Raw genomic sequence first — 16,648 nt, 5'->3', positions numbered from 1 at the left:
ACCTCCAGGTTCAGAATCAAAGCATGGCCGTATGTGGACATTATTGAAATAAAACAAGGGACATACCGTATTGTTGTTCAGTGTGGAAGTGACATACATGGCGATACAAAGGCCCGCTCCGAAAAAGGCTGCCATTATAACAGCGATGGTGATACCACGGATAAGACAGGAACGGTTGCACGTCGTCTGGCAGCTTTTAGGGAGCCCACACATATTTGATCCATCGATGCAACCTGTGTACATGCAAACCACAGTTAATTGTTCATCTACTTTTTTTAGGGAAAGGCTATCTGAAAGTGTTTTCTACTCCTGTAATAGTTAAGGTTTACATCTTCAAGCAAACGTTGTGTTACCCATCATCATTGTATCGTCAACATGTTCCATTTAAACAACAATATGCATTGTTCACCTTCTCAATGGTCCGTCTGATTTTCTTCTACATTTCATGAATTGAAAATTATTTTACTACCGTTACTTTGTATCGCTGTCAGAATATTAGTCAATTGCAAATTAAGTTCATACAATTTTCTGTTTAACACAAATAATCTACGGCTTGAATCTAAAGCAAAAAGCAAGACTTGAGAATGCAATGCTGTCCTAAAAGCTGCTGGTCTTCTAATTCAATCAGTGGCAATGGCACAAGAGGTTAAGCAGTAAAATTACCTTTATCTTCATCTTGTCGTAGTGCACCAGGCACATACGTTGCGTTCTCAATCAAACCAGTACCACTAGTACTACGGCCAGCAGTTTTGGGAAGTGTAGACTCTTCTCCCAGGTTGTTGATGTCATCACGGTCAACATGGTGGTGTGTGTGGCTTTCTGGATCTTCGCTACTTTCATTTCTAGTATCTGGGGTTTTCCCTGTGATAATTAGATACAAAACATCAATGTATATTTCCTTAATATGTGCAGATCATCGCAGAAAATATACACAGACAACAATATCTTTAGTATGCTTTGAAAATCTTGCCTCTTCGTGAGGTTGTGAATTAGCTATCTGTTTATGGTGTAAGAACTTCTCATTTTGTTATTGCTATCATCGTAGAAAAAAAAGTCACTTGAAATTTGCTATTTGAAAAACTTAGCTATCAATAATCATAGAATATCAGAAAAAGAATCTTTTCACAAGTGTCATGGAGCATTCAAAAGAACAAAATCTGTAAACATAACTACTTGGAATCTCTCATACTTTACTTGTGAAGAGCGTGTGAAACACCAGGCTGCTAATATAATATCTACAAGGACGCTGAGCTAATCTAGATGCTTTGAACTACTTCAAAAGAAATAAGCATACGATCTGGAATGATTAGTTACGAAAATTGATCTATGTAATAATCTTCAGCAACTCTCTCTTTAAAAAATATGTATTATACCCAGACTAATTAGTTACGAAATAAATTTCTGTTAAATCGTGAAAACTGTCTCCGAGTATTTTAATGAAAGTTTGTAAAACCCTTGCTATTGTATCGAATATTTTCGGTTGACTAAATAGAGGTATCTAAAAATGAATCCTTATCTGAAAAAAGACTATATGTAAAGATGAAACTATTATATGTGTCTTTCCACAGTGGTGCCCAGTAAACCATTGCTGCACTGAAACATTTAAAAAAAGGGTAGAATTCAAACAAAATAAAATAGGATTAAGTCAAGTTTACGGCATAAAAAATATTTTTCAGGTCGACAACAAGGCATTTTATATTCGGCAAATTACCGACAATATACATAACATGCATGTGGTACCTGCGTCCTCAGGTTGTCGCAGTGCACCAGATTCATACATCACATTGCCCTTTAACCCGATGATGCTGTGTCCTACAGCCACAGGACGTGGACTGTCTGTCTCGGTATCAGATGACTGTCCACCGTGCGTACGTTTGTTACCAGTCTTTTGTGGCTGGATGACTTCCTCGCGGTCGACAGAGAAGTACACCTTCCTGTTTGGATGGTCATTGCTAGCGTTGTCATCGGGGCATTTGGTTCCAAATCCTTTATCTGTAGCAACAAAAAGAAAATATTGTCTATCAAACACAAATCACAAGTCAGCGCAGAGGCAAAATCACATTAAATCTAAAGGTCAACGGTAGTTAGTTCCTTTTGTTTGATAATAGTAGTTTCCACGATGCATCACAGCAAAAAGAAGCGGTTTTCTTTAAAGCAGATCAGAAAAGAAACAGATTTCTAAACAGGCACATGCTGATTTTCCCCGTAGATCAATGTCTTATATCGCACATAGTATATATGTATATGTCACACCCTACCTCTATGGACTACTTGGGGTGAACGTGATTTCCCTCTGTGAAGAATTTCGGCATCCCCACCGTGAGTCACCCGGTGAGGCTGTTCCGCTGCACTAGCGCTCATCGTGAGTTCAGTATCCGCCAGTCTATGTCTTACTAATCCACGAGAGAGTCGAGATCAGATGCTACCCAAAATGTCCGACCAACTCTTAGTAGAACACAGTCGACAAAATTCTGTACATGAAGATTTGGTCCCTTGGGTTTATAACCAAACGTACGTTGACTAATGTCTGATGTACACTGCACTAGTTAGACAGAATTAGTCTAGTCAGAGCATGCGCACTTCTGGGGACTTACATAGACTGATTAGGTAAAATCTAGTGACTGATTCATCCTGAATCATTCGCTGTTTTCTATGAAAACATAACATCATGTGTTTTTTTTTAGATTATAGCAAGTCAATCAACTGATTAGATCTAAACCATCGCTGTATTGGATTGTATGGGGAGTCTTTGAGTGAAGATATCAAAGAGACGCAAAAAGAAAAGAAAATGCTTTATTCTGTTTTTAAATCAAATCAGTTTAAACAAAACAATCTATCGCAACACATATGTACAACCAAACATCACAAGGTACAGTTTCATTTCTAAAAGAATAGATAATTTTGTACTTCACAACAAATGCACTTTATTCAAATATTAAATTCAATAATAACTGTGATTTTAGTGATTTTAGTGATATGTCTGCGCCGCACACGTACACAAAACCCAACCAATGAGAAAAATATATTGTTGACGCTGGTCTTAGCTGTCTTAAGTGAAGGCACACAACCAGAAAACAACATTTTTCCACATGGAAGAGTTACACGTGAAAGATGCCCAAACACTTGTTTTACAGTAAAAATTCATTCTTACCTGGAAACATAAAAGAACAGCTACAAAATGCAAAGAACGGCAGAGCTATTAGCATTTTCTAGGAAAGTCTTTGAAATGATCCTCGGTAGTTATTATGAATAAGCATTGTTTGTCGAAATTCTGGTATCAGAACATTCTGAAAAATAGCCTTTTTTCAGCGTGGAGATCAGCTTGACAAACAAAACAGCCACAAAAGCCGTCAGCTGTTTTGTTTTAGTCCCATTCTAAATGGTAACACGAAAGGATGGTTTGTTCAACGACAGTACCTTATTAACAGATAATTTGGAATCCATTCGGTACTTCCTAACATTCTCTGACAGCACGGTTGTGGTTTACCTCTCTAAAAGCACGTCATTCTGTCCTTCATATCACGAAAGTTGCAAAAAACATTGTTGACTTTTAGACATTTAACATTGTTTTCTTGGCTACTATCCGCACAAATATTGCCGTAACATACATTATTTGCTTTTTGCAAACTCTTCCAAAATGATCTTTAATCACTAGATGCTTACTCTCAGATTGACTAAATTTACCACGCATTGCCATCACTCTTTGTGTCGTTGTGTCCATGAATGGGCCGACGTCTAGCCCTTGCACAGACGATTCTAGTGGAACAATAATAATATGATAAAACTAGAAGAAAAAAGGTAATGAAGGCAAACTATGTAAAATGATGTAACGATGATGATCATTTCATTTTACACATATAATAAAAATGTCAATGTGGCCAAAGTATGCAAATTCTTAGCCATATTCTACAGGTGTTACACCATAAGATGTTAAAATGTCACGCCGTAACAGTAGAGTTGCCAGCGATGTTTACTGTTTTCCTTCATTAGGCTGGATGAACTTGGCAGATGTATCTCTTGCTTACATGACAGTCGGTGTCATCCCACATGGGATATCCAACACCGCCAGACCAGTACTGAGCACATATTGCATTGCCTTCGTATCCGACGATGTTGGGCTCGTTCGGGCTCCACCCCTGATTAAAAATAAAGATATCCGGATATCTGTGAACAGTATCTCAAAAGTGCGGCCTATAATTCAAGGCGAATCAAAGCTAATTCCTAAAATTGAACGTTGTTGTGTAGTGCTAGTGGTTTATATAAGTGATCTATATAGATGTGCAATATGTAATCATAATAAAAAATACTTCAACAGAAATAAGGGATAAAATCAAAGGCCAAAAGTTCGTGGCAAACGCAAAATACATCAATTTGGATTTGAAACGTGTTTTTCAATGTCAATGAACTGACCTCTTGATCTTGTTTATCGATTGTATGCATATGGTTTCTTTACCTACAGTAAAGAGAATAACAGAATACCTGATAGCTTTGGGCCAGTTGGGACCCGTCCACCCATTGCCAAGTCGCCCTGGTATGAGTCTTCATACCGCCGATCCAGTGATCTTCGTTGCCTCCTTCCGTTTTGACCAGATCTCTCAGCACGACGTCCAGCTCCTCCGTTTTCGGCATGGCCAGTGTGGCTCCTTCCTCCTGGCAGGCCGTCAGGGCGTCGCCGTGTGACTTCTCTTCGGAAGCAAGCCTGATGCAGGTCCCGGCAAGGAGTGTATACCCCACTCGGCAGCCGACACCCCGCATGTCCCTGGCACCTGAAAAAGTTTATGACCGTCGTTTTTGCCATTTTCTAAATGATACCAGTTTGTGTAAGATTTGCTGAGCGACCGTCACCTTGAGAGACCAGGATTGGATTTCTGTGGCCCTTGATTCTATGATTGGGATGTGATTTTCGATGCAAAAAATATGATATTAAAGACAACACATGAAACATAAAAATGTATTCGTTCTTAATTTATGAAAGTCGTTGATCGATCTAACAAATATTAGGTGGCTCATTGGTCGCACCTTCCTTGGACGTTGTCATCTGTGGTAGTGTCGTTGTCACCTCTAATAGTGTCGTTAATAGTGCCGTTGTCACCTCTGGCAGTGTAGTTGTTGCCTCTGGTGGTGTAGTTGTCACCTCTGGCAATGTAGTTGTCGTCTCTGGTGGTGTAGTTGCCGCCTCTGGTGGCGTAGTTGCCGTCGCTGGTGGTGTAGTTGTCACCTCTGGCAATGTAGTTGTCACCTCTGGCAGTGTAGTTGTCACCTCTGGTAGTGTAGTTGTCGCCTCTGATGGTGTAGTTGTCACCTCTGGTAGTGTAGTTGTCGCCTCTGGCAGTGCAGTTGTCGCCTCTGGTGGTGAAGTTGTCACCTCTGGCAATGTAGTTGTCGCCTCTGGTGGTGTAGTTGCCGCCTCTGGTGGTGAAGTTGTCACCTCTGGCAGTGTAGTTGTCACCTCTGGCAGTGTAGTTGTCGCCTCTGGCAGTGTAGTTGCCGTCGCAGTGATGTACATGGCAAAACAACCTCCTGCACCAAGTAAGCCTGCTACTGCGAGAGCGACGGTGATGACACGGAGGAAACAGCAACGGCGGAATGTCGTCTTGCAGCTCCTAGGGAGCCAACTTGGACGTTTGCTGGACACATTGGTGGCAACTGTGGGCAGAGAATATCATTTGCTTCGAAATTAGTTCGTTCAGACTCCTGTAATGCCTAGTTGCACATATAGGGCAGCAAGTTTCATTGTTGCGTCTGTAGCAGGGTATATTTCTACACGACGGGTTACTAGCCATTCCCCATTTAGCGTGCTCGAGGCCCCTCATCAAACACGGGACATTTTACGTCCCTTCCGAATGAAGGGTGCAGCCCCAGCCAAGATGTCCTTCCCAGGATTGAACCAATGTCTTCCTATCAAAAACTAATTGGAAACAGAAGCTCAACTGTAATGCTGCTACTAGTTGAACTACGGGGACACCGTAGCAGACAATATTGCTTAGTTATCTTTTTATGTGGACTAGGACCTATGGTGAAAATTGCCGAGAATTATGCTTTAACAGCAGGACACATTCAGGTAACCAGCTAACGTTCTATATCTTTAAACACCAAGACCTCTTTGGTAGAATCAAATGAATGTACATTATTAATATAGGAAAAGGCACGTTTGTTCTAGTTTGCTCCGGACAAATACGTCATCGGCAGAATCAAATTGGCCCACTGTGTCTCATGGCCTGTATATCTTTTACTTTTCGAAACATCAAGTGGTTCACCATTGAGATAGAAATACCCTTATCCCAATACAGGTTTGTATGCTGTTGTCGTCAATGACGGTACATTGTAGATTGTATCCTACCCGTATCGACATCTTGTCCTGAAGATGAGGCCATCTTGCAACGTATTTCAGTACAGTATCTCTCCTGTGAGTCTGGCCCTTCTCCAGCTGTGCTCGTCTTCTCTCAAGCAACAGTTGGTCCAGTCGGCAACAAAAATGACCACACGACTCAAAATGTCTGACAGACAAAATACACTGCGGCTCATTTGTTCTTCAATCGCCAGTTGTAATCAAGGGGCTTTTTAGTGTTCTCAACTTCAAAACAGGCCACACAGGAATCCAATCTGGCCTGACATGCCATTTTCTATGGGATCAAAGTTTTTTTTTTTTCATTTCTTGAAACAGTCGCAGCTTCAGACATAAATTCTCAGCCCTGAAATTATAAGATTGGATTTTTTATCAGAATATGTATGAATCGGTCTGCAAATCAGTATCATTGTCAACTAGTAATAGTTCTGCTTCTGGTTGCTTATAAAATCATCGAAAGTAAACATAGGTATAATCCACATTGTAATTATGTCTTACTTTTCTCACTTATTCAGCAGAAAGTGTGTTGTCGTGTGATGATTATCTGTCAACAACTTCTTAATGTTACATACATACTGGAAGAATAGTAACTTAATTGTCAACAGAAAATTTGCGTGATTTGGGTGAATTTTATTGTTTGCGTACGAAAAGCTTTTGCCTTGACATGTACTTCTGATAATGCCTATTTCTTCACATTTTGTGGTTAAAATCGTTATGTTACGTGTGCATTCACATTCCCTCACATCAATAAGACCTACTTCACTCTGGATTCTATTTTCACAACATTTTTTTCTTTTTCAAATTTCCGATGTTTTTATGATCGACTAAACCCAAGAATGGTACCCACCTTACAACATTGCCATTATTGTTTGCAATTAAGTTAGTTAGCTGTTTAAACAAACATTATAATTATCACTTTCTAACACAGATGTTAAAATGAAATCACTTCTTATTGTTATTGTCTATTGCATGCACAAAACCAAGAAAGGATTACAGGTCACCTAGAACCATAACATACGGCGAACCGCCTCCTATACTTTCCTTCTGTATGATAAAACAGTAAGCAAGATTATCGTTGCAATTATGTCATAATACATTTACAAATGTTTGAATAAATCTCATCAACAGAGTCTGAGACATTGAGTATTCGGTAATCTAGTAGTGTTGATTACAAGCTCACATTTTGAATGGCCAAATTACAAAGCATATAGGCAAACATCCTTGTTTCTTACCAATTATGACATTTTGCACGTAAGCCTGGTGTTCAGAATCTTAACATAATGTTTTTACCAAGAATAAAATCACTAACATCTAACGTTACGTTGTGTGGGCAACAACAGGCGCCATCTTTATTCTATGACTTGGCGTCACAGGCGTTGACATATTCTACCCTTTGACCCCACCTCACACGAATGCTTTTTCTCTCTGTCTGTACATCGAGCCTCAAAAAGGCTTCAATAGTGCTGGCTCCGTGAACAATCTAAATGAACTTTGATGCGTAGTAACGTTTAAAGCGATAGGCAATTTTAATAATTTTCTCGATCTAGGCTGGAGGACGCTGACAGATGAAGCTCTTCAGCAAAAAGCAAGTGTCGTCGTCCCACATGGGGCCGCCTGACCAGTACTGACCACATAAGGCAAACCATCGTAAGTTACCTGGCTGACCTGGGCTCCAGCCCTATTAGAAAATAAGAAAGTGTTAACCAGCAAGTCTGACTTTTGCGGTCATTTCATATAATCATAACTTCCTACCACTAACAGTTTATTCGAATAAGGAAACACACCAACAAGCAGATACACCGAAAACAAAGTCTGTGTACATGGAGTCCAAAATGTCAAAGGGGAGATACAATTGGGAATGGTTGATAAGTATTTGGATAGACATTGATAACCAATCAGCCTAGTTGACATGTTGCATGGTACAACCTTGTGATTTCTTTTCTAGGTGCAATTTTACTGTAATGCAGTGTGTAGGTGCCTATTTGTATAACTAAAAAGGAGCGTGCAAATTAGTAGAAACGAGAAATATTTCTATCAAACAAAGTTCAAATCCGTGTCATTTTCTAACTAAACTCTCCCCCCTTCTCTGTCACTAGCAGACTAGTACCTTGTATCCGTTGCTGCCGACCAACGAGCTGTCCACCCAATACCAGGTCCCATCTTTCTCTTTCATACCGATCCAGTGATCGGCCTTCTTTCCTTCCGTTTTGACCAGATCTCTCAGCGCGATGTCCAGCTCTTCTGTTTTCGGCATGGCCAGTGTGGCTCCTTCCGCCTTGCATGCTGTCATGGCGGCATCATGGGACTTCCACTTGTTGTACAACCGAACACAGGCCCCGGCGACTAGTTTGTAGTCGCCTCGACAGCTGCCATGTACAGCTGAAACAGTTGAAAACCACGAATTGTTTGTGTCATTCACACCCTCGCTTCGAATCAAACATAAGGACAAAGACAGGACACAATGGAGATAGCTTGTAAGAAGCTACTTATCTGATATACTAACCTGGCAGTGCAGGTGTCACCTGTAGCAATACAGGGGTCAACTCTGGCATCACAGGTGTCACCTCTGATGATGTAGATGTCCTAGCTGTGGTAGGAGTCTTCAAATTAGCAGGGTGTGCTGTCTCAGCGTTCTGTGAAGTATATACAGAACATGTTAAAGTCATATTCAATCATTTCAAACCTAAAAGAAACATTGCTTAGAAAATGTATGTTATCATTCTGGCATTACAGGTGTCACCTCTAGCGATGTAGGTGTCACCTCTTGCGGTGCACATGCCACTTTAAGCGGTGAAGGTGTCACCTCCAGCATTACAGGTGTTATCTCTGTCGGTACAGGTGCCGCCTCTGGCGGTACAGGTGCCACCTCTGGCGGTGCAGGTGCCACTTCTGACGGTGCAGATTTTACTCCTGGTGGGGCAGGTTTCGTCATTAGACCGGCTGATGAAACGGAGCCGGAGATATTTCTTTCAAGAAGATGTTCGTTTGGAGACTCTTTGTCAGGTAGGGATTGAGTTTTGGAATCAGCAACGTGCGCAGTTTCGTTGTGCTGTGATATAGAGGCATGTAAAAGTCATATTCTATCATTGCTAACCTAAAAGATTATTACTTAGCAAAGACAACGCATTTTGTGAATTTGAAGAAATAAGCAATGATAGTTTCATTGCCGTTTTGAGGCCTTAGGGACAGTGTATTATTATCTGTGGATAGGGTACGGCATTGGAGCCCATCATCATCACTTTCATTCCTTCGCCTTGTATCCCCCCAACCGAAGTCAGGCACCCATGTTTACACCTGGAGTGAGAAGTGGCCTTTCCCAAGGACACAACGTCTATACAGGAACGGCAGGAGTCGAACCCGTGACGTCTCTATTTTGTGTCCGGTAGCCTAGCCACTCGGCCATCCGACGCCATTAAGTTATAAAACTGATTTAGATAGTTAGAGAAGACTGTCATGATATGGGTGTAGAAATTACATAACAACTGACTGTGAATATGGAATAAGAATCCGGCCGTGAGGATTACCTTGTTTTCTGTTGATACAGTGAGATACATGATGACACAAGATACTGCACCCAAGAACGTTGCTACTGCAACACTTATGACGATAGCACGGAGTATCCAGGATCCGTGGTACATCGCCTTGCAGCTTCCTATGAGTCCACAAATGCTCGCTGCACGGGTACGACCTGTGTGTAGCCAAAATTTCATATTCATTTAACCTATTGCTAGTCATTATGGCCATGTGCACCTTTTTTTCATTATTTGAAGACTACACTCTTGCAAATTGCAATAGTAAAACCATTCTTTATTCAAGAATAAAGAAAGTGACATGAAGCCCAAGTCAATAGTCCACTCCTACTGCTACTTGGGCCTGAATATTACCTCATCAGTCAGCTTCTCTCTTGTAAAAAACAACTTTAACTCAAAGCCCGTAAAGCTATGTAAAGTCTTAAACCCCTCATTCGTTCATCTGTTTCTCCAAAGTGTTTACTAAGAATATTTGACTATTGTATTAAGTCAATTCTTTGATATGGATGTGAAATTTGGGGCAACGAGTCCACAAATGACAGCTCCCCAATCGAAATTTCAAAACACCCCTTCTGTAAAAATATACTTAGGGTTTTCAGAAATTGTAGTAAATTAGCATCTAGAGCGGAACTGGGCCGATTTCCTTTAGACTTAGATATATCTGTTCGTTTGATCCATTATTGGCTACGCTTGTTACAGATGGACTCCGATAGACATCCATTACAAGTTGATGCCCTTTTGTTTCAGCATAACTCTATAACAAATAGCCGTAGAAAAACCCTATTACAACGTGTGAAAGAAGTTGTAGATTTTAGTGGAAACTCCTATCTGTTCTATTCTTGCAATTCATCCAGTGACATCAAGTCAGTATGTACTATGATAAGGTCCAGAATTACCGATATGTACACCCAAACTTTCTGTCATAAATTGAGTATGGATATAGGCAAGCAAAGGTTTTATAAGGCATGCAAAACATCATATTCCATGGAAAAATATCTAGACCTAGATGATTTTAATTTACGCTCAGCAATTAGCAAAATTAGAATTAGTGCCCATCCTCTTGAAATAAAGAGAGGGCGGTACAAAAAGTTACCTGTGTGCGAAAGAACTCGTTAATACTGCATGTCAAACACGGTGGAAGACGAAACACATTTTATTTCAAGTTGCCCCTTCTACGATCAAGAGAGGAAGGCTCTGTTTAAAGAGGCCACCAAATTCCATCCAAATTTCTCCATGTTTACAGACAAAAAGAAAACTACTCTCCTGTTAACATCCCAAACCCACACATTACATAAAAAGTGGGATCATTCGTCTTCCACTGTGTCGAAAAAAGGAGTCAAACCCAAATAAGATAGAATTTCGTGTTAGTATTTAGACTAAAAAAGTCACATGCTATATTGTTACCAACTGTCTGTCCGTCCTTCCATGTTACATGTACTTGCAATTAACATACGGGCAAGAACTTGCAATTAGCTTATTATTTTATATTTGGATGATTGCATGATAGAGCAAAAGTTGCTATGTCATTATTTCTGAATTTAAAATTTAATGTAGATAAGGAAATTCTTGGTTTCAAATCAAGCTTTCTTGACTACAAAAGCGACCTGACTTCAGATTCCTATTTCTTTTGAAGTCCAATCTTTATATGTTTGCAATGCATACGCAATACACATGATAACACGTATCAGCCATGGCAGTTTCTTCTCCAGACCTATTATGTCATGCAGTAAGAACCCATTTCAATGTCAAAGTATACCCTTTGACATTTTCGCAGCTTACCACGTACATTCTAAAAGTGATAAGTCTTAAAAAATCATTTGCCTTCCTTTCCTGTTTTTTCTTCTTGCAGAAAAAATCATATTAAGATATTTCTGCGCGACAATATGTAGACTAGCCATATATAATTTATAGCTGACAAAAACTGTGGCAAACAAAAGATAACAAACTTTTCAAGCATTTGTTGCATGTTTTCATACACATGTTTATTTTTAACACTTGTGTTTATGACTATCGCGTCCTTACAGGAATTCCCATTGCTCACTCTTTCGTTGACAAATTGGTAAGCTCAAATATCAAATCTAGTCACGGTAAATCAAATATTGTTCGTACCTTTGCATGAGGCACTATTAACGTATTGCATATATATAATAATATATGTTTAATTCAATACTCACATTCCACCAAATAGAATAGGTTCAAAATTGCACAGTGTACAGCCGTGAAAAATGTCACCAATAGGGTAAACGAAATGTTGCACAGCTATTTAATGGAAATACAAATAGCAGAATGTACCTCCGCCCGTAGTTTGTTGTCCCGTACCAGAACCAGACATTTCGTCGGCGCGTAGGTCAGTATTGTTGCTGCCGGCAGTCACAGGCGGTGTGCCTGTAATGTGACTCAGCTGTTCACCAGTCTGTCTTTCTTCGTCATCGCTGTCGATATAGTGGTACACTTCGTTGTCTGAACCCTCATAATTCCCATTGGTAGCAGGCAGCTCGACTGCGTTTTCCATATCTGTGGGAAAAATTACCGATAAGAGTTCAGTTGCCTTGTACATGAAACGTACAGCACACAATCAACAGTCTACATCCTTAACTTGAAGAAGTCGAAAATTTGTTAAGTTTAATCTAATTGTAAGTTGAATTATTATTGAATATTTTCAAATTCTTCCATTATAATAGAGTTTAGGGTTACTTCAAACAGTTTTGATGAACACAATATGCAAATCGTATCATATCATTTTATGGATTATCAATAACACAGCATACAATGAGGGTAAGCAAAATGATTATGCATGCTAATTCAACAAGTTCAATGTTGATATATGGCATTATGGTTTGGCTGAAGGGTATGTACGTAAATGGGAGGATCATGCATGTATGTTGTTTCCCAATACATCAGATATAATTCCGCTCAATACACTCAAAGTCTTGAGTGCCTACTTCATCTTGTGGTTTGTGTCTTTCTAAGCTGAGTGCATCCCATATGTAGCCCCTTGGCTGCTACTTTCTCGGCTGGCAGTTATGTGCCCGATCTCCCTGGTACAAATGTAATAGTCTCTACCAGACGCCTTAGGTCACTGGAAATATAGAAATTGACCAAATAGACAGATAATAAGCTAGCGGAGTTGTCAGCCTGGGAGAACTGTTTGCCGTTGGACCTAAGGAGAGCGTTAAGTGTCATTCCAAGACTCTTGTAATGTTAGACCACCCCCTCACTGGCTCTGTAGGTCGCAAACTGTACTCCCGGGCAAGCTAACACCTCTGACATGTTACGTGTATCTGTCTATTTGGCCAATTTATATTATTTTTTCAGCAACCTAAGCAGTTTGGTAGAAAACGTCCTGGTAGCCCTTGGAAAGGCTGCTCTATCAAGAGCCACAATTACCTCTGGTGGGAAGTCCACGAGGCCACAGATATCAGGCAACAGCCACTTTCTCTCTCTCTCTCTCTCTGCGAGTCTCTCTCTCCCTCTCTCTTCAGCGATAGATCCGGAAGACACTGACTGCTACCAGTGAGCCAACGCTTAGGAAACAGGACCTGGAATGATATGACATTTAGGCACCGCCAAGTCTTGACGACTTGCCTAGACTAATCATGATCGTGTACGATCTCATGAAAAATGTATTCTCTTAGTTTAAGTGTAAGATTAATTTTCTGATTAAATATCACAATATTCAATCCGAAAATGTAGAAACAATCGTGCCTTTTAGCGATGAGTCTGCACTCCAATCAAGAACCATAACGCCACCCACGGGTAAAACTGATAATACAAAGCAATGATACTAGTAGGTAGTGGAAAAAAAACGATGATAAGTGGATGATTCTATCTTATTTGACAGAAACCGGGGCAAAAGGTAATTATAAAAGAAATTATCATCAATTTTCAGTGTAAATGAAACGCACGACCATGCAAGAGTAGCGCCAGATGCTTCGTGATCACTCTTGTTGATAATTTCTCTCTCTCTTTATATATGTATAAATTGTAATAAATCTGATGCCAATGAACGAAAGCCCGTGAAACTGTACGTATGTATCTGGAATGGTATGACGTTTAGGCACAGCCAAGTTTCGACGACATGCCTAGACTAATCATGTAAGATCTTGTATCATGTAAAATCATGTAAAAAAAATGTGTATGCATTTTTTGAAAATATCATGGCCTTCAATCTGAAAAACAATCGTGCTTTCAGTGACGAGTCTGCACTCCAGAAAGAACCAGTGACGCCACCCACGGGTAAAACTAATAATACTTAACACAGATACTTCTAGAGAAAAACATCACCTGAAGAGATGATGCTATCTTATTTGAAAGAAAATGGTCCAAAGGGTGGTTATAGAAAATAAGTGTATCATTACTAATTGTCATTGTAAAAACAACGCACGAGATGCAAGACGGTTAGACATCCAGGTAATAACATACACCAAAAAGCATTTACTCAAGCAATTGGATATGATTTTGGAAACGGTCACACGTTCAAATAGCACTACTTTTCGTCAGTGACACTGAACAAGATTTGTTGAACAGCAGGTTTATAACCACCAACTATGATTTGATATGCGAATGAATTTAAGACAACTTTAGATAGTCAAGACAAGGTAGACTATGCCTAGTTACAATGCTCTCTGGCGTAGTACCAGATACTTCGTATTTCTCCCCCTTAGTTTGTCTGTGTGTCTGTGTTTCCGTATATTTGTGGTCATGGATTGTGATGATACAGTGTATTTGGGATATGGGTAGGTCTTGGGAAGACGAAGGTCAATAATAAAGATTGATTTTGGGCCTCTGGTGTGTGACCTTGGAACTACAGTAGAACTTGCGGTATTTCCATTTTTCCTGGACTTGCTAGGAGATGCAAATGATGGGAGATATGATGTAATTTACATGCTTGGTGATGAAATCCTATAATTCGATATAAGTTGATGCCAAGCGGAATATTTTTAACAATTTTGTTTTTATTACAAGAGTAAAATCATTCTTTATACAAAACTAAGGAAAAGTGACATAAAGCACAGTTATGTAAGATTTATTCACCGTCAAAGTTTCAACATTATGATATTCAATCTGAAAAGCAATCGCGCTTTTAGAGATTGGTCTGCACTACAGTGATGACACCACCCACGGGTATTTTTTGCATGTAATACACTTTTTGCAACTTTGCTGATGAGTTCTTTTCGTAATTGGTTATTTTCAGACATAAGTCCGTATCGTAGCCATGCAAAATCGATGTTTTGATTACTGACAAGAGTATGTATCGATCGGTCGGCAAATCAGAGTCTTTGCCTGATAGTAATATGTCTGCTCGTGGTTGCTTAGAAAATCTTTGAAGGACATAGTACGTGGTAAACATGGGTATACTCCACATTGTGATTATCTCTTACTTTTCGCACTGAGACTGATTCATCAGAAAGTGCGCTGTCGTGTGATAATTATCTGTCAGCAACTTTCAACATAGTACATCGAGCCTCTGAATATCATATACACCATTGCATTAATCATATAAGACATCATGAACGATGTCAGTCATTTCTGCATCTCTCACTAAAATATTACATACTGGGAGACTAGTAACTTGTCAACGACAAATTTTCGTGCTTTTTGGTGAATTTTATTGGTTCCATACGAATAGCTTTTGCCTTGACATGTACTTCTGTTTGTGTTTTTTTTTACGTGTTACAATAAAAAGCTTTATGTTACTTGTACGTTCGCATTCGATATTCACTCACATCAGTAAGACCTACATTACTCTGGATACTATTTTCCGGCGTTTTGTTATTTTTCAAGTGGATGGTCCCCGCCTTAAGGTCATTGTCAACATTGTTTCTGAGACATTCAGTTAATTGTCTAAACAATCGATATGAGTATTACCTTCTAACACAGTCACAGATGCTAAGTGGTAATCACTTCTTCTTGTTATTGTCTATTGTATGCACAAAACCCAGAAAGGGTTACAGGTCACCTAGGACCAAAACATAAGGCTAACCGTCTCCTATATTTTCTTCTGTGTGATTAAACAGTACGTATGATAATCGTTGGAATTAATACATTTACAAATTACACCGTGCAATAGCAGTGGAAACTACGTGACCAGTTTGACTATTTTGAGTGTTCGAGTGTGATACATTGAGTATTTAGTTAAACCTCTTCATCCATCGTATCATTACATTTGAAATGAACGACCATTTTTTACCAATTCTTACAGTTTGCACGTGAGCATGATTTTCAGAATCAAAACATGATGTCATCACTGCACTGACATTTAACGTGACATTGTTCACCAACGGTTTGTTTTACGACTTGGCGTTACCAGCAAAGACACATTGTAGTGCCCTTTGACCCAAAATCACACAAAAGCTTATTCTTTTTTCTCTACTTCGAGCCTCACAAACGCTATAAAAGCTCTGGCTCAGCGAATAATCTACATGTATATTAGAATGGACTGAATTCCAGAGGCAAGTGTTCTATGTTCTGCAGATAATATTTTTCTGAATAAAAAAAAGAAAAAATGTACAGATTTGGTTGATTTTGTATTCATGATATATAAACTGTGGTCTTTTAGAGAAAGACCCCCGCCTCTGGGATTGAGTACCCCTTTAAGTGAAATTTGATGCGCTGCAACGTTTAAAGCGATAGACAATAGCCAGCAATATTAATCGAGTTTTCTCCGTTCAGTATGAAGGTCGACGCTGACAAATGAACCTCCTCAGCTCAAGGCAAGCTTTGTCGTCCCACATGGGATTACCTGTGGGACCGCCTGACCAGTACTGACCAC

The 16,648-nt window shown here is 39.6% G+C and overlaps 1 protein-coding gene across 1 annotated transcript; it reads right to left on the bottom strand.

Annotated features, from left to right (window-relative positions):
* Positions 1-3,986: 3,986 nt before the first annotated feature.
* LOC136443900 (CD209 antigen-like) lies at positions 3,987-4,755 on the bottom strand. The gene is made up of 2 exons (XM_066441274.1): positions 4,480-4,755; positions 3,987-4,136 (listed from the first exon to the last, which is right to left on the bottom strand). The coding sequence occupies exons 1-2, from the start codon at positions 4,753-4,755 to the stop codon at positions 3,987-3,989; spliced, it is 426 nt and encodes a 141-aa protein (XP_066297371.1).
* Positions 4,756-16,648: the final 11,893 nt, after the last annotated feature.

The sequence above is a fragment of the Branchiostoma lanceolatum genome, chromosome 10 (assembly GCF_035083965.1).
Source record: "Branchiostoma lanceolatum isolate klBraLanc5 chromosome 10, klBraLanc5.hap2, whole genome shotgun sequence".
Lineage (NCBI taxonomy): Eukaryota > Metazoa > Chordata > Leptocardii > Amphioxiformes > Branchiostomatidae > Branchiostoma > Branchiostoma lanceolatum.
Note: the sequence above shows the minus strand (reverse complement) of the source record. Positions and strands in the feature narration are given on the sequence as shown.

What these genes read in the sequence shown, in the direction of transcription:
- LOC136443900 (XM_066441274.1), bottom strand. Translation starts at nt 4,755, where the DNA reads ATGCGGGGTGTCGGCTGCCGAGTGGGGTATACACTCCTTGCCGGGACC. An exon ending in AACTGGCCCAAAGCTATCAG is followed by an intron (nt 4,137 to 4,479) that starts GTATTCTGTTAT and finishes ATTTTTAATCAG; the next exon opens with GGGTGGAGCCCGAACGAGCC.